This window comes from Candoia aspera, chromosome 6 (genome assembly GCF_035149785.1).
Source record: "Candoia aspera isolate rCanAsp1 chromosome 6, rCanAsp1.hap2, whole genome shotgun sequence".
In the NCBI taxonomy this organism is placed as follows: domain Eukaryota; kingdom Metazoa; phylum Chordata; class Lepidosauria; order Squamata; family Boidae; genus Candoia; species Candoia aspera.
This window is the reverse complement of record NC_086158.1, coordinates 56683688-56706955: the sequence shown is the minus strand read 5'-3', so window position 1 is coordinate 56706955 and position 23268 is coordinate 56683688. Positions and strand designations below refer to the sequence as shown.

Genomic DNA, 23268 nt, shown 5'->3' with positions numbered 1-23268 from the left:
CTGGGAAAGGGGGCTTTAGTTCTGAAGAAAAATCATTATTAAAAGCCACATTTAAGATAAGGAATCCTTGCAGCTTCTAGATATAACTCCTTTTTTGCTCGTTATTTGTCAAACTGGCAGGTCTTTTCAATAGGCTATAGAAAGAAAAAGAATCATGTTACAAATAGGTTTTCTTATCTTCTTTAGTCTTCTCAGTAACAGCTAAACACTGAACAAATTTCTCGGCTAAAAAAGTCATTCTGTTTGGTTTTGAAGATCCTAAAAATAGATATTTTATGAAGTATATATTCATTCATTATCAAGTGTAACTCTTTCAAAGGAGAATGTACACCAGATAATACGTAATGTATTCAACCAGTTTTAATTTGTCCTTGCTTACAGTAAACAGTGCAAGCACATAAATTATGTCTAAAGACAGATATATATAAATATCTCATACCAAAAGCATTTGAGATATAAAAGTGTTAGTATGTGGACTCTAGCCTCATTGATGAAAGTGACTTCAGGGATATCCAATTGTTCAGAAATACAAATAATTGTAAATGCTACTGATACAGGAATGCATTAGATTGATGCATTAGATTGAAACACCATAAACCTATGTTTCACTGGAGCAAAACCACTTGTTTTGTTGCTAGCCAGCAAGCATCATTCAGCATGGATTTTAAGTTTGGAACATGGTAAAACAACAAATAAAGTATTAAAATTTGAAAGGAAAATAAAACTTGCTCTTTTCTCAAATAAATCTGAGTAAAATTTTTCTCCTGCTTCTTTTTTTAATTGCCTTTCTCAGCAAAACATGAACTTAGATCTGTCTGAAATAGCAAGCAACATATCTTAATTGCTGGTGTAACATCTATACCACATTGAGATTTAAGAATAGATTGTCCCTTAAGCACTTTTAAAAGAAATGCTTAGTTTTGCTAACTGAGTGAAAGAAATGAAAGAAAAATTAGCACTTAATAGCCCTGCCTAAGATAATCCTTTTCAACTGCTACTTTATATTTTGGAAAGCATGTCAGTAATTTGCTCAAATGCCTGTATTTAGTTTCTTCCAATAAAACCCATGATCATCACAAAGAAAATATAACTATGTGGTCACTAAGAGTTGATAATGACTTGATGGTACATAATCAATCAATCAATCAATCAACCAATCAAAAGCCATTCTACATTTTCCCTTTTTTGTTTTCCTTTTGAACACATATCTATTGCTTAAAACAAAGTACTGTACTACAATATTTATCTCAAATTTGTTTTAGTTCTTATAAATCTAGCTTGATATTAATAAAACAAATCTTAATTACAAGTGAAAATAAAATTAATTACAAAATAGCATTTTTCCCAGAAAGAGAAAACCATCCTACACCCATTTCATTCAGTTTAATATGAGTAATTGAATTTATATTAAATTATGTACAATTATTTAGCATCAGGTAGCATTACTATAATCACAATATTTCCCCCCATTTTTAACAACCTGCTTGTTGGTGAATTTAACTTCAAATTCTGCATATTCCATTATGAATTACTATGAACATAATAAGTAATGGAGAATAAACATTAGACCAGTATTGTCTAATTTTAGTTTTATTTATTTCTATCATTTAGTGCTTTAAAAAAATCTTAAAAGCATGTTGGCAACCTGGTTTACTTACTGATATAAATGTTTTAATCACACAACATAAAAAGAATAAAACAATTCAAAATGACATTACAGTAGTATGTACAATAGCAGTAGTATGTTGTTACTAATTCTCTTCATCAGTCATACATCTATGAACTTACATTTTAAAAGAAGAATCATAAAAGGCTGACATGCCACTGGGGAGGTCATTTGGTAACCATCTTCATGTTTGCAAAACTTTCTTACTTTCTTCAGACTTTCATATCATATCCTATTTTATTCTGGAATACCATCTAATTTTTCACTTGGTGGGAAAAATTGTTGAAAATACGTGCTAATTTCCTAGGTATCCTAGCCATAGGCTATTAAGAATGCTAATATAAATCAAATCAAATCTTTATTACAGTCATAGACTAGCATAAATGCTAATACAGCCTGAATTATAACCAGAAATGAAGCATGAATAAGTACAAGGTAGGTCTGTTTCAACTTTCAGGTTTTCATCAAAATGACATGTGTTTTGCCATGTCAAAGACCATTCCATAATTTTAATTTCTCACTCAACCAAATAGCAGCATCCCTATTACTGAAATATTTTTGTTTTTATAGTTTTTAATAATACATTTTATATATTTATTGGTTTTTTAATTACACTGTACACTGAGTTGTACACTGCCCAGAGTCACTTTTCTGTGAGATGGGCAGCTATACAATTTTTTAAAAAAATGTTCTTTTAAGCAGAATTGGGGGGGAGGGTTGGTTGTTTACTTGTTTGATTGGTTGTTTTATCTGCACAAACTGGATTTCTTTTTCAGGAAGTGTTAATTTTTGCATTAAAAAAACAAGAGAGAGACAATTATCTTTGTTTTTATATTTGGGCTAGGTGAAGAAAATCAATCAAAATCAATCACAATCAGTGACTGACACTCCCTTCCTCCTTTTCTGTTCCCTTCTGGGTTTGTTTTCTTTGCCATCTTTTATCTTGTACATCTTTTCATGTTTTTGCATTGTTCTTTGTTTTTATATGTTTTTAACAACTGTAAACCACACAGAGTCACTGCGAGTCAGACAGCATATACATTTTGTAAATTATTGCTGCTGCTGCTGCTGCTGCTGCTACTACTACTACTACTATTATTATTATTATTATTATAGCAAGGATTTCTATGACCTAAAAATGTTAGAAATATGCAAGCATTTATGACCTTAAAACCGTTTAAATATGACCAATTAAATCAAAAATATTACTTTTAAAGAAAAAAATATGACTTTACAATTTTTATGAAATTACCACCCAATTTTTAAAAATCTATGCTTACACACACACAAACACACGCACAAACACACTAAAAGGTTTATTCTTCTTCACTTCCAGTGCAGAAGTGCTAGTATTGAAGGAATCAAATGAACATTTTGAGAGTAAAATGGTCATCCCTGGATTAGTTTTCATTAACAGCAGAGTTGCATTGGATGACCATGTGCATCTTGAGGTTGGCAAACTCAAAATTCCTTCTGTTGTCCACCAGTATGTTCTTGTATCTGGAGAAACTCCGTTTGATGTCACAAGAGGTTATAGGAACAAATTTGAAAAAAGCAAACTCATCTGGAAAGAATTCTGGCTCGAAGTCTTCAAATTTTGCTTCGAGTCCATTTAGAATGTTACTTATTTTGCAAAGTGTTGAATAACCCAGATTAGATTGCAGCACTCTTTGCAGTTTATCACTATTTTTTTCAGCCACTTTCCCCTTTGCTTGCTTTAAATCACTCTCAGTTTGTTTTACAATGTCCAGCGCATCACTAAGTTCCATTCCTACAGTTTCAAGGTGGGTGATTGCTCTTGATAATCCACTGAAGTTAAATCCTATGTATGCTCAGTTTCCAGCCAAGGTGTCAGAAAAGGAATCTTGCACAATCTTGATGAAGAAAGATTCACAACTGTCAAATTCTTTAACTATCCGCTGCAAGGAAGCATAATTTGTGAAATAATACATAGCCACATCCAGCCAAGTCCCCCAACGTGTCACAACAGGTTGGGGAGGGAGAGCCAAAGTAGGAGCAATTTCTTTGAACTTTTGTACTCAAAGTGGAGCTTTAATGAACATTTTTTTCCCATTCGAAATTATCTTATATACTTCAGGATAGTTGCTTCGAATCTCTTCGGCCACTCTGTGTAAACCATGTGCAAGGTATGTGATATGGATCATTTTTGGATAAAGAAGTTTAAGTCCCTTGGCTGCTTTAGTCATGTATGGAACAGCATCTGTTACAAAGAAAAGGATAGTTCCCCTTTTTACACCATCCGGCCAGAGTAGTTTCATAGAATCGTCAAAGAACATAGCAATAGTGGAATTGTTTACTTTTTGTAGAGTTTCACATGTTAGAAGAAATACTTCACCAGATTGTCACATTTCAGAATGCCAATAATAACACTAGCTACATATCTTCCGTTTATATCACTTGTTTCATCTATTGAAACCCATATCTTCTTGTTGTCAACAGCAGGTCATACCTGTCCTAACACATCTTCATAGCAGGCAGAGATGTAATTTTTCCTTACAGTTGATTCATTTGGAATCAGGTGACTGGTGTACTTCTCCAAAAAATGCCTGAGGCTACCACTACCTAATTTCCTTAAGGGAATATCTGAAGTAACCATCATTGTACAGAGATCCTTACAAAATTCTGACTGGAGATTTTATGAACCTGCAGTTGAAGAAGAAGCTCTCTTGAAAAGGAGACATTGCCTGTTCTCAGTAAAGGTAAATCTTGCTAAACAACTCTTGTGTTTCACAGTGTCACAATGTTGTTGAATATTAAAATGCTTTTGGGCCAATACCTTAACTTCAGACAATTTACAAAACAAAATATCACCATCGCTACTGAAAATCTGCTCCCCTAATTCTTGAACAAGATGCTGTAATTTCACACTCGTTGAACATCTACTTTTAGAGGTTGAAATCAGATTGCAGCTCTCACATAACTCCACCACCTTGAACACACACATACCTGAGTTGGGGAGCAAATAAGAAAAAGAAAAAAATAGGCAAATTCTCACTTTTTGTTCAGGCCTGGTCAGAGTAGAAGCCTTTGTTCCCATCCCTCTCTCTCTCTCATACACACACACACACATACACAAACCTCCCTGAGTTGGGAAGCAAATAAGAAAAAGAAAAAAAAGGCAAATTCTCACTTTCTTTGCTGGCTCAAACTTGCTGGCTTATCAGGACGGTTACCAATGACCAAAATATGACCAAAATATGACGTTTGTTACAAAATTAAGCATAAATATGACATAACACCTTTAAAAAGTCAAAATATGACTTTTCAGGCAAAATAAAAAGCATCTAATTCTCACCAGATTACTCTAAAACATGTTTTAACTTACTTATAAATTCAAATAAAGGTTCCAGAAAAATATGACATGTCATAGAAATCCTCACCCTTATTATTATTATTATTATTATTATTATTATTATTTTCCAATGCAATACAACATTGCTAAATTTTGTCTGCATTTGTGGGCATTTTTCATCAGATTGTCAAACATAACCCAATAAAGGTTAAGAATCACTGCTATGAAGAGATACATTTGAAAAACATATCCTAAACCATTACCTCTAACCTGAAAGACACCATTACTGAGCATTAATGCAATATATGAAACCTCACCCATAACTCTAATTGAGATATTAATACTGCAATATTGAGCATTGGCTTTCACGTCAAGTCTCATACATCACTGAATGTATTATGGTTCAGTACTTTAGCATTTGGAACTTCTTTAATAAGCTGTTAAGCTTTTATAAAGTCAACAAAGTATCCTCTACTTAAAAAGCTTAACTATTTCGAACTACAGCATTCTAATTACTGTTAAATCTTATATATACCAGAAGTACTATAGAAATGTATATATAACTAGTTTAGCTACCAGAGCACTACATTTTGGATTTGAAAATAGCCTCTAAAAATCATTCAGGCCATCCCAGCTTTTAACACCCCACCTTTTGATTTAGTTTCAAAAGCTCTAGGTTCAAGTCACAGAAAGCCCAGTATACTGAAGGAAGGGTCATCACTACAGGTAGTCCTCATTTAGTGACCACAATTAGGACTGGCAACTCAGCCATTAAGCCAAGCAGTTGCTGAGTGAAATCCCAACTGTGCTTATGATCTTACTTCAACTTTTCTTTGCTTTGCAGATCTGTGAAAGTAGTACATGCAACAATTGGTCACAAAGTTACTTTTTCATCACCATTGTAACTGCGAACAGTCACCGTACGAGACAGTTGCTAAATGTGGACTACCTGTAGTATTAATGGACGAACTCTACATTCAAAAGTTCCTGGGTTCAAATCCCTGCATTTCTAGTTCCCTGTCCTGTTCAGACTATGAGACAGCCAGGCAGATTTACTAATAAAATTCTTTATTAAATTAACTACTTACAATAGCTAAAGTCTTTGCAATAGATTAGACTGTATAAATCAATCAAGTCCACCCAGGTTGCAAAGGACACTCAGGCAACATTGCAGGGTCAGACTGTGGCAAGACAGAGAGGCAGAACTCGGCCAATCCTCTGATTGAAGCTGCAAGACTAGAAGGAGCTAGAGTGCATGGAAAAGGAGAGGCTGGACACTCAGATTTCTACCCTGGCATGCAGGCTGGATCAGGCTGGTACATGGAGACTAGACAAGGCTGGGCTGAGGTATCTAGTCAAGGCTTGGTTCTGGAGACAACACTGGACTTAGCTGGAATGTCTAGGCAAGACTTGGATCTGGAGACAAGACTGGACTGGGCTGGAACATTTTGGCAAGGCTCAGATCTGGAGACAAGGCTGGACTGGACTGTAGCATCTAAGCAAGGCTTGAATCTGGAGGCACATCCGGATCGTGCTGGAGCGATGTGGTGAGGCTTCGAGCTAGACGCGAAGCTGTGCTCAGCAGGGATGGCAAGGAGAGGCTTGACTGGAGCGACTTGTGCAGGAAGCAGGTCTGCGATGGCAGAAGGTGCTGGCTCTGGTTCCATGCTGGCCACAGGCAAGGCTTCTGATGCTGGTAAGGACTCTTCTGCAGGTGCTGTGAGCTCAAAGGATTGGTTGTCTCTGGCAGCTTGGTCTTGGCACGCCTGCCTTTTTATTTGCTCTTTTTCATGCCGTTTTCCTTTAGCAGCCAATCAGGCTTCTTTCTCTTCCACGCACTTCTCTGCTCTCCTCTCTCAAGCACTGATTGGAGGCTTCAAATCTCCCTCTGGAGCTTGTCCGGAAATCACAAGGTGTCCGGAATTGTCCGGAAATTGCAGGGTGCGATTTTTCCCATGCTGCTGAGTCACTTCTCGGTTTTGATTCTTCAAGTCCTTCCTGTAAAGTTTAGTTTTCCCCTTCTGACTCCAGATAAGTTTCGTTTTCAGAGCTAGAAGCAGGCTCAAACCTCACATTACCTGGAGAAATACTGGATGTGTGAGCTAAGTAGAACAGATTCCATCCACAGTAAGGCCAAAACCTCTATTGGCCATAAAGGATCTAAATTATTCGGAAAGATTGTAAGATGTCTAAAGTTCTCTTAATTATTCCAGTTTTTTTTTAATTAAACAGATACTATAGTCTCTGCTTACTTTTGATAAACACTCATACAGAAATAGAAAATTTCCTTTTCTATGCTTGGTATTTTAGGTCAGAGAGACATTGTAAGGCAGTGTTTTTAATCTAGGCTTCAGGAATAGCACAGAAGATTAAACACACATGTAATTAATCTTCATACAAATATTAAAATAAGATAGAAATTACATTTGTTCCATTTATATTATATCAGATTAATAATGCATGGGAAATGAGACTGCTAAAATTATAGATAATATGCTAAATGTTTTAATTATCTAGGAAAAAGAAATAATGTAGCATTACAATTTAGAACCAAAGCACACTGTAATTTTTTTATGTTTAAAAATATCAATCAGTTAATGCTGTCTCTAGTTTTACATTCATTATGTTCTCAGTGCATATATACAGTTGATTACCATTTCTGTATTACATGACAAGAAAATATAACCATGAAAGATAATCTATTGAAGGAAATCACAGAGCCTATTCATTTTAATAATGCTACAAATAAAAATTACTGCATTTAAGCTATTGATGCTTCTTCCTATATTAAATCATTGTAGAACTCTGCATTAAAATTGTAATCATTGATATAACTACTAATATATTTCATACAATTAAAAGAAAAAAAATAAATATATTAGTTATGTTTAGCATATTTTGGGGGGGCCTATGAGTCTTAACAGCATAGGGTAGGGAAGATTGAAGAAAATATTTATTATCTGATATAAACTTGCTTTCCAAATTCATTTTGGAATTAAGCTCCTCAGACAAACACTGATATATATTGTTTCAATCTTTTCTGGCATCAGTAATTTCAGAAAAGATGTTATTTCTATCACATATTGCCATAACTCTTCAACTCAATCATACCAAATCATAACACTCTATTAAACTAGAACATATGAAATATCAAAAACATTACAGGTTCCCTCTATGAATATTCAGTGTTTGGAGATCTAATCACATATTTTTTTCACATCAACTAGACATCCCAGAGAATATTTTTAAAAGTTGACTGTCAACATCACTATGTTGGGAGATGTAAAACCGATAAGGAGATAGTCATATAACATGGGCTTATCCCATTCTTGCCCCATTTGTTAAAGTGGTATTACTGTCCTAACAAGCAGGAACCACGCTGAGATGAGGAATAAGTCTCTAGTGTTTTATTACTGCTACATAAGACAGAAAATCCTAACAAGCTGAAGAAGCGTGAGAAAACCCATACAGATAAACCCCAAAAGTCAAGGCAGGTCTGTTCTGTGTCTCTTTGAATGACTGCTCAAATCCTCGCGTTTTCCCCCCTGCGTTTTCCCCGCTGGATAGGGGCCCCCTCCTGCTCAGCATCAGTGCTCATGACAATTACAAAGATCACCTTTGTTTAAATATGTAAATGTATTCTTGATTTTTATGCCAAAACTTAGGAAATTACTACTATGTTAAGAATTATAGATTTAAAATGGGGAGGCAAAAAAGCGGTTTACCCAGGCCTCTGGCAAAGGTCATTTCTGGGTAATGTAGATATGCTTTGGTGTTGCCTGGCTCCTGCTATCTTCTGTTCTTTGTTCTCAGGACTGTATTATTCTATTCTCTGTATTTTTATCTGTGAACTGCCCAGAGTCTTTGGGAGTTGGTCGGTGCAAGAAAATAATTAATTAAATAATTAATTAAATATAAGCTAAGCCAAGACCCTTGAAACTTAAATACTGTAATCTGAAATAAATAAATTTGCTGTCAGAAGCATCACAATTTTGTATCTATTGATCAAATTCAGGGTTGCATGATAAAAATGTGGCTTGTCCTACAATTAAAAAAATGGTTATAAAGATTCATATATATGTAATAAAGGACTTTTATAGACCAGGATATCATATATGTACAGAAACAAAATTTTATGATATTGTATATTAAATTTGGAGTTCCAACCTTTTAAACATTAAGTCATACCTACCGATGTCATAGGCCAGGAAATCAGCAGAAAAACACTTTGCACCATTACTCAATGAAGTATCATTATGAGTGTTTCCACCAAAAATTAACATTGCTCCATTCATCAAAACAGCTGAGTGGAGATACCTTGCAAAACCACTCTCTTTGAGAATTGTCCTATTGAAGGAAAAAAAAGAAGAAGAAGAAGAAGAAGTACATGTAAGGCAGGAAGGGGAGTCAGGATGGTATCTGTACAATAACTGTAAAATAATTAATATTTATTTTGCCATAATGCTAGCAATTGCATATGTTTAAATCCTCACAGAAACAATTTTCAAGAATTGTATTATGGATAGTCTGGAAATAGACCGGGAAAGAAACAAGCTGCAACTATTCATCTTTTTCTTAAAATTCCCTATTTATCTTGGGGGCTTTGAAGTGGAAATACAATCTATAATTTAGCTGACGTTATATTTTATTTGCAAATCCAGTATTTTCCCTCTGATTATAAGGAGTCTTTCCTAGCAACTTTTAAAAATCTGAATTCATATACAACAATTCAGAGTGTGAACTGTGATAGTTTTACTGATACCACCCTGAGGAATGTGTAGAGTAGCTTAAAGCCTGAAAACCATGATGCAGCAGCAGTGGACCTTTCGCCTGTACTGTTCTATTACTTATATCTCAAATAATGAGTACTCCAAAACCTATTAATGAACATCATTACTAATCCCCTGTCTCCCAGCTGTAAGAGTACCAACAACCTTATTTATAGCTCACTTTCTGATGATGGTATCATGCCAATCAAGATGAATTATTAGTTTAAAATTACAGTAAACCAGAAAGAATCCATGGTTAGTTTTTACTTAATTTATATTATCATGAAGTATAAATATACATAGTCTATGAACATTTAGGAAAAACTTCTTATTCATATTGATCAAAGATGATTCTCCGTTTTCTACACTCCTCTGTATATCTACCACATATGAACTGATATGTCCCACAGTTCTATCCAAGAAACTAGGGGAGTTAAGTTCTGTGTTGTAGTGTGATTTTATGTTAATACATATATAGGAAAATTCTGGTCCTCTAGGCAGCCTGATAATATTGGGGATGATGAAAGCTGATGTTTATTCAAAGCTTAACAGTATCAACTATAGTCTCAGAAAACAGGTTGAATCCCAATGCTAGAACGCTATCATTTTCTTTACTGAGTAAGGAGCCAGCACAAATTTTACATTTCAGTATCACATCTTAAAGCATTCATATAAGCTGAATATGTTTTTGACTTTGTCAATCATTTAACAAAATGTATGAGAGCATCCATCCATCCATCCATCCATCCATCCATCCAAAAGATTTAGGAACAAAATCTTACCATGTCCTAGTATTAATTTCATATTTGTAAAGATCATCAACCAACCCATATTTATTACTCGGCAATGCTTTGTAGCCTCCGTGAACATAAACAGACTTCGTTGTATCATCATAGACACTGGTATGACCATATCCACCTTGTACTATTGCTCCTTTTGTTTCTGGCACAAGCCAAGAATTTGATCCTTTAAACAAAAGTATAACAGAACAATAATTGAGGGAAATCTAATACAATTCATTCTAATTTATTAATTCCTACATTATAATCAAGAAACATTCTTAGAAAACAAGAATGTCATTTTATATATTATTCCTTACACTTCATTCCAAAATTAAGTCTAATCTGGCTATTGTTGATATACAAAAGTATATACAATAATATCAAAATTATCAACAGAATATGAAAATTGTCTTTAAAATACAATACCCAATGTCCTAAAAATTCAATCAATACAAAATACATACCAATATTAATGTCACTGATGATATCTAATATCAAATTAATAATCAATACATGCTTACTGTTCAAACTTTTCAACAAATTTCATGAAGAAAACCTAGCATACATAATCCTGACAAAAAGTTTGACCACTTTGGTCAAGCCAATTTGCACATCATTTGAGGATGAGCCAATGGAGAAAATCTAAAACAAGCCTGCATTAAAATATAGGGCATCACAGATAAGGTGTGGTCATTACCAAGAAATGTACATCAGGTTATGTATGCATAAGCCACAATGTGGTTTCTTTGGTTATGGCCTAATGTGCCATCCAAATCAGCCACAGTAGTTTTTGAAGCATGAGTTATAGCTTACTATGTTCTGTGAACCAGACATTTTATCATGATGTTTTACCATGATTATTTACTATGTTTTAGGTTCCTGTGTTCTATATGATTAGCAAAAGAAACTAAAACTAAAACTTCTCCAGCTCCCATTCCATGTAAACAAATCTAGGCCTCTGTGTTAAGAACACTCAAACATACACTCCATCTTTATTATCAGTGTCTTCTCTGTATGTTTTGTATAATAAACAATGATCAGTAACATTTTTGTGTCTTATGACAGATTAATCAGCTAATTTATTTTTCAGATAGAATAAAAATCAAGTCGTTGCTAACTTTTCTATTAAATTCAGTGTAAACTTCAGAATTGTGTTTATTGTTCTTGGACTGTCCATCATCTTTGGCTCTCATGCTAAAGCAAAGGAGCTTTATTTCACCTTCTCTGACTGTTGTGAGAATTATAGCATTTGTGGGGAATCTATAAATCTCAGTAGGGGAACTGTATGGATGTTTTTATTAACTTGCACCATAAAGTGTTTCAGGACTAATCCACAGGGAAATTTGTTTTCCTTTGGTTTAGCAAGACTTCATAAACTCTGTAAGAACCTCAGCATGAGTCTCCAGGAGAATATATAGAATATAATATTATTGCTTTTCTTTAGCTAAAGCAAAATAGTGTTTTAGTATCTTAGAAAATTTTGAAATACAATCTCTACTGCACAGACTTATTTAGATTAGTAACCAGCTGGTGTCTGCTCTCAAAGTCAAGACCTTCTTTAGGTTCTAAACAAAGGCTGTTCCCTCCCCTCCCCTTATGAAAGTAATATGGTTTCCTCTGCACTTCAATTGAGATTTTGCCAAAATGTTCCAAGGAAAAATAAATTAGGGAAATGTAATGATAATTTGGTTTATTTTTGCAGTCCTCTCCTTAACTCTTTAGTTTCATCATCACTCTAGGTATAAAAATCAAAATGATAATTGTCTTAAGATTATATTGTTTTGGGGTAGCCCTGTTGAATTAAATCTGTTTAAAGTACATGGGTCTTGTGAAATCTTATTATTACCTGAATACCTGTAGTTTGGGACATCAGGGTGGCGAGATGATTAAGGCCAGAACTTGAGCCAGGGCTTGAGACTGAGATATCTGAGGTAGTCAAAGGGACACAGTAAGGAGGGGAAGATTACAGTAACTAAAATAAATGTAATGAGAAATGAAGGTGGACATTATAAGGGAAGAAAGATTGAAATTTCTACATCTGATCTTCAGAACCTAATTCAAAGTGTGAGGTAGCTGGATTGCTGGGATCCTGACTGACAGAACTGAGTCTCTGGCTTTCAATAATAAATCCTATTCTCATCCAATCATGGAGGAAAAGATAGTGGCTCACTGAGATCTGGCCAAATTTGGGGAGGAAGGAAGAGAAGTTTCCAATCAGAGATCTGTCCATCTAGGTTTCAGGCACTGCATGAGCTTTGATCCAAAGAAAGGGGAGGCGACTACTATGAGAAGCACTGTTCCACAGGTGAGCAACTGTGAGAACTTGCTTGTGAAGTTGGACAAGGAGAAAGAAAGATGATATTTGTGTAATAAAGCTGCCCCAGGTTTTGGAAAGGTGCCCCACGACATTCTTCCTGATTTAACACTTACATGAAGTTGCTAGGGATGGTCACTTTCTGGTTTGTGGTGTGATTTCATCAAAATGCAGACATACCTAGATATAAACCTTCATCACAAACCAAATGGGAGATGTGATGATAGTCCTGAATCAATGTTTGGAGGCTGAGGTATGGAAAGAAACAGGTTCAGACACAGCCTGAATAGTGCAGAGTGGCTGTTAATTCATAAATGTACTGATTCCAGTATATCGTATCAAGTCTGCCCCTGAAGAAGTTGTGCTCCCCTTGAAAGAACAGGCTTGCTTCCTGGAATCTTCCTGGACTCACAGCTCCCTCTTGAGAAGCAGGTGAAGGCCATGGCCATAAAGGCCTGTGTCCAATTTTTACTAATATACTAGTTGTGACCTTTTCTAGAACATGAGAAACAGGGGACAGTGAGTCATGCCTTGTCATCAACTGGATTAGTGTGGCTCACTTATAGGAGTGTGTCTTTAAGAACACCATAAACTACAGTTGGTACAAACAGAGCTTCTGGTGTGCTTAGGGGTCAGACTTGTGATTGTCATGTCACACAATTGCTACAGGTGATGCATTGGTTACAATTGCAATTCAAAGTGCTTGAGCCTTACATAGTTTAAGATCTGGGTATCATTGTATGCTTGTTCTGGGTAGAATCCAAAAAGAAAGCCTAATGAGAGTCCCTACTTATTGGGACTGGCAGGAAGGGGCATGTGATTTTTTTTTTTTTTTTTTTGCCGGCTTTCTTATCCCTGGAGGCAAGGATGGTCTCATCCCTCCTGATCTTCCAGAAAAAAAAACTGGCTATTCTGTAATGTTGGTATAAGGCTAGACTGTTGAGAGAGATGTAGTGTCACGGTTGAATGTTGCATGAAGATACATTTTTGTATTTGTATAACAATGGATTGTTCTTGGTCTGCATCTCGCAGTGCAGCCAAGGCTAGGTCAGTAGTGCTTGGCTGCTTCTCCCTCCTGCATCATGGACATCACCATCCACCACCCCTGGTTCCGCCAGGCTATGGGCTTCCCTTCGTTTTTCCTGCCTCACCTTTTTAACCAAAAGTTCAGAGAGGGGCTGCTGGAGACCTGATGCAGCCACTGTCTGCCCAGATTACATGCATTTTCCAAGCATGCAGATGCCAAGTGTGCCAGACGTAGGCCTGTCAGAGATGAAGCTGAACAAGGGTAAGTTCTCTCTCTTGCTGGATGTCAAACATTTTTCACCAGAGGAGTTACTGTAAATATGAAGGTGGTAGGTGACTACACTGAAGTACACACAAACGTGAGGAACATCCAGACAAGCACGGCTACATATCCCGTGATTTCCACCATCGCTACATGATCCCCAAGGGGGTTGATCCGGCAGCTCTCACCTCCGCCTTGTCTCCAGATGGGGTGCTCTCCATCACTGCCCCAAATAAAGCCCCCACATTGGAATGGAGCATTCCCATCACTCGCCAAGAGAAGCCGGCTATCACTGGAAAATAAGAGGGAAGCAGCCTGGCCCAGCATCTTTCATGTGTTTTTTTCCCCATTAGATACCAGCATTGTGAGCTTGGGCTCCCCTTGCTTGTAGTACAAGGTTATTCACTCATAAGCCTTTAAGGAAGTGACATTCCTTTCCTACCCTCCTAATTCCTGCTGGGATGCTGACAGCAAAGGTTCTGTTGTCTTAAAATTTCAGTCCATATACTGGCCATTTTCTTCCTCTGGGTAGAGTATCCCTTCCTTTGCAGGCTTACTCTACCACCCTTCCTGTGGAACTTATTTCTTGTATAAATACACATTTGTAATGAAGCGCTTTTTGCTTAAAGCCAAATGTTGCCTGATGGATACTTGCTAATAAACTTGAAGCAATTACCATAAAAAAAGTATTGTTCTTAACTGAATTGTTGATTGTACTGTTTATACTATTTGACTTGGGAAATACTTAACAGTCAACTGCAGTTAAGGCAGTATAAAACTTAAATAAATAAATATTTTTAATGAAAGAAAATATATACAAAATTACACTATTAAGATAAGGGGTTGGAATTCCAGTTCAAAACCTTAACACAATAATAGTAGGATTTAAAATGAAAAGCATAACTCCTTTTCAAAGATTCTCATTTTCTTAACAGCATCAAACTGTTATTTTATAAAAACAATATCTATTACTATTCAGATTCTTCCAATCTGCTTTCTATGTTGCTTTGTTCCAAGACTCAGTTCATATTTAGAGTCACCATCTGGAATTTTAAAGTTTAAAATAATCCTACTGCTGCAGGTCTAGAGATAACTCCTGTACAGGAATTCAGGAAAACATATTACAAAATGCATTCACCCTTAACGGAATAAAACTACAGAAGTAAAATGAAACATAAAATGATCAACCTCAGAAAATAAACTACAAAGTAGAGACCAGATTTTGCAAACTAAACCTTTGTAAAAGAAATTAATGTTACAAAAAAAAAATCCAATGGCACTGGTAATAAAAAAAAAAAACACCTCCAAGCTACAATTCTCATAATGGCAAAATCTACTTTCCAGTATTAGTGTGATTAATATTTGATGCTGACAGTCTATTATCACTGTAAAGAAATATACACAGTTGAGATTAATCCTGAATAATAGTAACTGCTAACTATGCAAAAATTTTGCCACCACTAATATTTTAAAGCCATGAACTGAAGTTTATTAAAATGTACTTTGGAGTAGAATCTATTTTACGAATTGTTTACTAATATCTATTTTTAATATTTTAGGGGAAATTATAAAGCAGAACCAAGTCCTAGATTTCAACTATAGCCCTGGTAATAAACTATTCAATAGACAATGAAATTTTCATTTCAGTTGTGAAGTGAAGCAGAAGCTAATCTAGCCAACCATATATCTTCCATATAATGTTGCTTGGAATTCCTCCAAGGACTTCACACTTAGAAATATAATTTTAACAATGTTAACTATTAATGAACACTATAGTGCCCCAGTAAGAAGTTACTTGTGGCATGATTCTCATGTTGTTCTATTTATATTTTAGCAATGCAGACTAGAGCTTATGCATGCTCTGAAAATGATTCACTTCATGTTGTATGTGAATGCAGACCTCTCTACTATTCATTAAAGCAGTCCAGCTTTTCTCAGGCTTCTGTAGAAGCCGGAAAAGAAGTTCCCATTGTTTCAAGATAACTCTGTCTGGCATGGAAGAATGAACAAGTCCAATATTTGTTCTCCATTTTTTCTTCAATTGCAGAATTCCAGTAGGAATGTTAGAGCTGGACTCAGCATGCAGTGTTAACATTATTGTAGTTTATACATCTCAATAGTATTAAGGCTAACTTAATAGATTTTGAGCATAGTATATTTATCTTAATGATACAATTCATCATTTAATATCAACACAATTTCTCTCAGAAATATTACTAAGAGCTTACACTATACCTAAAAATGGCAGCAAATTTTTAGTATTCATAGTTGTAAGGGCTACAGGATTCATAAAAGAGAGTGTAGGAGCCACATGTTTTCCACCTGTGTATTACATTAAAAGTAGAGCAAGAAGCTTTTGTTTTTCTTTTAACAATTGAGGAATCAGTTTTTATTTCCACAAAGTTAAGGCTTCCTTTCCCAGCTGCAGTGTAATAAATCATTTCCCCAATTTACCACTATGGGCATGACTAGGGACATTTTGTTTCAGTTCCATAATTGGGGGTAGGGGAATTATCTTAAAACCATAGCTGAGAAGGAATAATCACTTTGCACAGATAAGCATCTCACTGCAAATACCACACTTTCTCTTATTTTCTCACATACACAAACCAGAAAAAGATGGATAGATTCATGGTTCCAATCTGTGTCTTTAACCTAATATGCAGCTTGTCTTAAAAGGAGATACAGTAAAGCAAATTCAGGTGAATACACACAGCAGACATTATTCTCGATGGACAGATTGAATCTTCATATTCAAGGATAATACACAACAGATGCTAGTGAGCAACACTAGAAGAAAGCAATCATGGTATGCTTATGGACACTCCAAAGGCATCTAATTTAGCCCACTGGGGAAGCAAGATGCTCAGTTATTTGAAATTCTGGTCTGCTTCATCCGGACTTGTATGATGTTCCTGATTCTCAATACCTTACATGCCTATACTCAAATCCCTTATTAGATCCCACCTTAGTTTTTTTCTCAGCTTAACTAGAAACTGCATAGTTTATTCATTGCTGTTCACTATTCTTATTTCTAAAATTAGGACACTATAGCATTTAGGCAATCACTGGGAACAGAGAGAAGAAAACCTGGCTAATGAACAGGCATTGCTAGTTTTTAGCCCATTGCATTGTTATAAAAAGCATAATAACTGGAGTTGAAATTATAGCTGTTGTTACTGGCTACTGTCAGAACCCTGCTTACTTAAAAATGGATCACATATGACTCATTGATATAAATACTATAGCTATCAGTTAGGGATTAAAGCATCCTATGCACAATTTTTAAAAATGATAAATACCACAGAACTTTAGAAAGAAACACTTCTTTATATCCCTGTTGACTCTGAGAGACTGTAAGCTTACTGATTAATACCCATATTGCTCATATTCCAGCTACAGAACAATGCACTTCAGTATTACAACCAAAAAAAAATTGTTGTCTAGAAGAAAACAGTAAATTACTGAAAATTATTTTTTATGAGCTCAGAAGCAAGCAACATGGTACAGCAGTGCATCCTGCTGGATTTTTGTGAAACTGCAGAGTTCAAAATTGTACAGTATCATTAATTATTCATAAAACAATTTATACCCTCAAATACTATCTTGAATGGCATTAAAATCAAGGGTGGGCAAAGCTGAATTATTTTCAGAAACGAAAGGAGCTCCAGTCAAATATTTTAATGTCAGTAATATTAAGCATATCTTTCCAAAAAAAAAAGGATTGAATGCAGGTTTTTTCATGGTTTTCATTAAACTTACTTTTAAGGCAGCCTTTTTTGAGAGTTTTTTTCACAACTGTCACTGTAAAAGTACCTGTTTGTACATTACTCACACAGGCTAATTCTAAGCTACTTTGTGAAAATAATCTTCACTTTGCATCAAGGATATCCTTTCTTGTAACTTCTAAAATTAACATCTACATCTCAATCACAATTAGTTAAATGTAATTTTAAAAAAAAATGGATAAAATATGCAATTTTGTCCTATGGTCCATAAGCAAACAGAAGAAGTCAAATTCATCCATACTTCAGTATTTATTTATTGAACTTATAACATGCCATAATCAAGCAAATTTCAGGGGCTATTTCCCACTACCAGTATTCCCCACAAATATTTGCAGGAAAGTTGATCAGAAGAGGAAAATTATATTCGGCCAAAAACAAGGTTGAAATTACTGGGTTTTTTTCTCCCTCTCAAGACAAAATTATATAAACAAGTATAGGAAACCAGATCCAGGGCTGTAATGGTTTGCTCCCACTGATACTCCAATGGAAACTGAGGGATTCTGTGGCAGCAATTTCCTTACAAAAATGTAATTGGTACAATTTATTTAATATAAACATATTTAATAACTTTTCTATTTATAATATTGCAACTGATTTTTTTAAAGTTCCCCTAAAAGAGATATTTCCTATGTGGAATTTTATTCTTTTTTCATTTTTTCAAGGTTAGTATAGCTATGACTTGCTTTATTAAAACACATGGATCACTCTTCATTAATTGAAAGAGCAAGAACTGCAGTCCATATTAACAGAAGAGGAGGATTTAAAACCCTCATTAATTCCTGTACTAGAATTCCTAACCACTGAATGATGCGCATCTATGATAGGTTAAAAAATACCGGATTGATAGCTATACGTGCAGCTTAGCCTTTATTCTCTCTTCCTTCAGTTTGCATCATACAGATTTAATAAAATGATTCATAAAAAGGAAAGTCAACTTACTGATATAATACTCTTGAATGCTGCTTGTATAGCCATATATTACAGAGTAACCAAAAATCACAAGCATGATAACATCCCTGCTGTCAAGCTCCACTATGTGCGCTGAGTGACCCTCAACTGCATATTGCTGGCCATGAACAAGAACTGCTGGAATTCTGGTGCTCCAAGTCTGACTTGGTATGTTGAAAATCCACAATTCATCAGTGACATTACCAGTATTTGTTTCAATTTTGCCTCCATACATGTAAATATCTTCCTGTTTTAAAGAAGGGGAAATGATTATTAGTTAAACTTCAGATAAAATACAAAAAACACACAATAAACTTTGAACTTGTGATAATATTCTTTGCACAGTGGAAATGACATGGCCATATCTATTAGTTTATAGTACATTCTTCATGTTGAATGTTATATATTCAACAGGCTTGGTGAATACATTCTAGTTCTTTCAATTCATAGCCAGCATACCAATATTTTCCCTGACCTTTCTGTTTCAGCCCAAGTTATAGATGTCAACAATTAAAATATAGCCCTATGAACTTACACAGTTTATCAAAACAGTTTTTAAGATTTTTATACTTCAATTACTTTTATTCATCTTCCTGGAAAACATAGCAGAGCATTTTTACCGGCCAAACTCAGTGTGTGCTATCTATGGTTTTAAAGGGCAGGTTTAATAATATACCAATACAAGATTATGTTTGTCCCAATCCATGCAGGTTGGTTGATATTGTACCACCTTTTGTATCTGTTCTGGTGTTCTGAATTAATAACACTCTTACTAATCAACCATATTGGTCAGCCTGATGAGAATACCTTACAGTAATTTACTTAACAGAGCAGCCTACAGAAACATCTAGGAGGGTTACCAAATTTTCTTTGTGACTGCCATAAGAAGACTCTAAATTTAATTCCAGAAACTGTTTGTTGTCTAATTTACCGCTATTTAGATGGTTTGCAATTCATTTCATTCTTTGTTTTCTTTTTCTTACTGTGTTAATTTCCCATTTTGTTTTAATTACTTTATTATATTTCGTGTTTCAGTCTTTCTAAATAAAATTATTATTACAATTATAATTATCATTATTGCTACTGCTACTCTGCTACTACTGCTACAGCAGTTACAAACTTCATCGTGAATTTGTCCTCCACATCTTCCAAAGGGCAATCAAATTGCCATAGGATAACAAACATAGGATAGTGCTGGTATGTTATTAAAAACATAAGATTTTCACAGTCTGAAACTATTAACAGGTTAAATATCATTCCTTCCAGTGAAAATATAGTAGAATTGTTATATATCTTCATCCGGAGCAATTTTTGTAGCTGCACAGAAAACTTGAAATATTGATACCATTACCAACAAAGAAAGAACAAAACACTTGTATTCATTTACCAGTTTAATTTATCAAGGAATTGTATATTGATAATACAATCCATGGAAAATAGTCTCATGGAAAAGATAAGCTTTAAAAGCTATTGTCTGATTTTAGGTGAACAACCAAAAATGTGAATAAAAATATTAACAAAATCACAGAAGACATCCTGATGTTTTAGCTTACTCGCTTTATATCTTCAATTAGATTTAAGAGAAACATTGTACAGACCACTATTTTTAGCTAACTCATTGTTCCACTATGGCTATGTCCATGGTTTTGCCCACTTTCAGGCCTTATTTCTATACCTTCTTAGCAAAAAACTCAAAAAGACTCCATATATTTTTTCACCAAGAATTTACTGTACTAAAGACAAACCAATTACAAGGTATTGATTAATGAGCAACGATAAAGTTAGTTGCTTTTTAAAAAATCAGCATATAGCCATAAATTACTAAGGAACCTTGGTGCAGCCTTCACTGTAAATACTTTCTCACAGCTCACATTTATAAATTTCAGAGTAGATTATTGGTTCTACAATTATCAACAGAAAATTAATATATGTATAATTATTATTATACTAGTTGCATTAATACTAGCTTCTCAATATCCCATTTTTTCACTATCCCTTTCTTTCCTAAGTTTACCTCACTTAGTTTTGCACTTTGAACACCTACGGTTCTTAGCCAGAATAACCTTTGGGTGGAAAATAGAGGTTTGTTTGTTTTAACTTGAATGCTTTCAGACAGTATTAGACTATTGCCCTGACTCCAATTGTAAAAGGAAGCCTTACATGCTCAGATGGCCTCAGACAGCGGTTTTAAGCCAAATTGTCCCTATCTTCCTTATGTCTTAGGTTTCCTATTCTACTGACTTTTCCAATCCTCTGTGGACTACTGCCATTTTTGCCCAAACTAGCAAGAACTTTTCCTCCTGAGCCAGAATGATCATTCTGTTTTCTTCAAAAAATTTGATTGCCATTAATATTTGATACTATTGTCTTCCTTCAATATATATTACAATCATTGTAAAATCTTTTAGTACATTAAAAATATGTTTTGTACCACCACAAATGGATGTTCTTTACAAATCACTGTATTATCTTGTTCACATTATTCTTTTAAAGTCCTCTCCTGACATCTCCTCCTTTACAACCTCTACATTGCGAAACAGTAATAAGGTAGTCGTCACTTACCAACCACTCATTCAGCAACCATTGGAAGTTACGATGGTGCTGAAAAAAATAACTTTAGGCCAATTTCTGACCATTTACCACCTTTGCAGTGGCTCTCAGTCACATGATCACCATTACAGTTGGTACACATTGTCCTGTGCCTCATCTGTGTTTTTTTTTCCTTTTCCCTCCCCCCTTGAAGAGGAGAGAGATTGGAGAGGAAGGGATTGCAAGAGAGTAAGCTGTTTGCTCTTCTATACATCGAAAGCAATGTGATTGCATCAGCAGCCCAGGGCTGAGAGCCATAGGCATGCTATAAAAACAGCTTACAGTACTCTCTTGAAACCTCTTCTTCTCCAAACTCTCTGCTCTGGGGTGAGGGAGGGAGAAAAAAAAAGCAAGGGATTTCTGTACACACTCTCTCCTTTACCTGACCTTCCCCCCCCCTCACAAAGCAGAGACATTGGAGAAGAAGGGTTGCAAGAGAGTAGCTGTTTGTGTTGCACACCCCTGGCTTCCAGCTCTGGACTGCTGGCATGATCACATTGTTTTTGATGGGTGCAAGCAGGCACTCGAGCATTCCAAAGGGCAGGAGAGTGGTTAGGAGGCAAACAAAAGTCAAACCTGTAAAACTGAGTAGTCCTGTCTCTTTCCAGCCAGAAAGCACAGTCATGGTCACATGATTTCCCACTTAGCAACCACTTTGCTTAGGGCCACAGTTGCTGATCCAGCTAGGGTTAAGCAAGGACTACCTATAGTTTCATTTTAATATCAACATAATTACTATTTGAATATCTTCTTTAGATTACAACTGAATACACTTCATATTTAAATATTATTGGTGAGTAAATTATAAATCTGTAAAAATTATATTATGGTAAGAGCTTCCTGAGAAATAATTCTTTCTTTGTATAATATTTTTTCTTTACACAACTGAAAATGCTTAGGACTAACGGTTTTTCTGAGTTTTCCTGAGTTTTTCCAGATGTTATTGTTTCTCAGAATCATTATGTTCAAACTCCACAGAGGCAATAGATTAATACAAGCAGACAAAATTATTGATTAGATCATTTTCTCTTCTGTCTAACTGTACTCAATAGACTTCGTGTTGATGAGTAGCAGATGACTGGAAGTCATACCATCAGCCATACCATCAGTCTCCAACTACCAAACAAATTCTAATTGAAAGAAATGGTTGTTTGCTGAAACAATTGTTTTAAAACCGTATTAAATTTCTTCTTTCTTTCAACATTTCAATCAGTTATTCTTGCACATCATTATAACTTAAATCAAGAAATTGAAACTCAGATCATAAAAAAAATTTAAAAGATTTTATAAATAATCATCTGTTTCTGAATGGGAAAGACTGTTTTCCAGTCTTTCCCATTCAGAAGCAGAATGGAAACGATTTCCCCCTTTTAAAGAATAGTTACAATTCAGACGACAATACTAACTGAGTGTTTATATTTATTCCCAGGATTTCAATGTTTTATGTTTTTTTTCCAGGATTTCAAGACAGAAGTATGATGCAATCCAAAAAATAGAAAAACTGAATTTAATACCTATACAGCACATGAACCATACTATGCTGCCATATGGACACCAAACAGATGGTACTATCAGTTCTGACAGGACTAATTCTACCTGCTAAAAATAATGACAATTTGATTATGGGTACTTATTTGCATCCACCATCGTCTCCTTCCAGCAGGTGATCAGCATTGTTCAAATCAACAATACCAGGCATCTTTTTTTAAGAATTTCAGACCATTCAGCAATATATACAATGACAGATCTATAAATCAAGATTAGTCTGTTCTCCTTGCTCATCAAGAGATATTTTTACTGTTAACTGGTAA

General features: G+C 35.0%; 1 protein-coding gene and 1 pseudogene across 1 annotated transcript in view; one reads left to right on the top strand and one right to left on the bottom strand.

Moving 5' to 3' along the window:
* ATRNL1 (attractin like 1) overlaps window positions 1-23268 on the bottom strand; it is a 609453-nt gene that overhangs the window by 510535 nt on the left and 75650 nt on the right. Inside the window, exons 8-10 of the mRNA XM_063307208.1 lie at window positions 18860-19115; window positions 10531-10714; window positions 9172-9326 (exon numbers count right to left, since the gene is read on the bottom strand). Of these exons, the coding sequence (XP_063163278.1) occupies window positions 9172-9326; window positions 10531-10714; window positions 18860-19115 (595 nt within the window). The remainder of the gene's footprint in view (window positions 1-9171; window positions 9327-10530; window positions 10715-18859; window positions 19116-23268) is intronic.
* On the top strand, window positions 13927-14499 carry LOC134500124 (alpha-crystallin B chain-like; annotated as a pseudogene).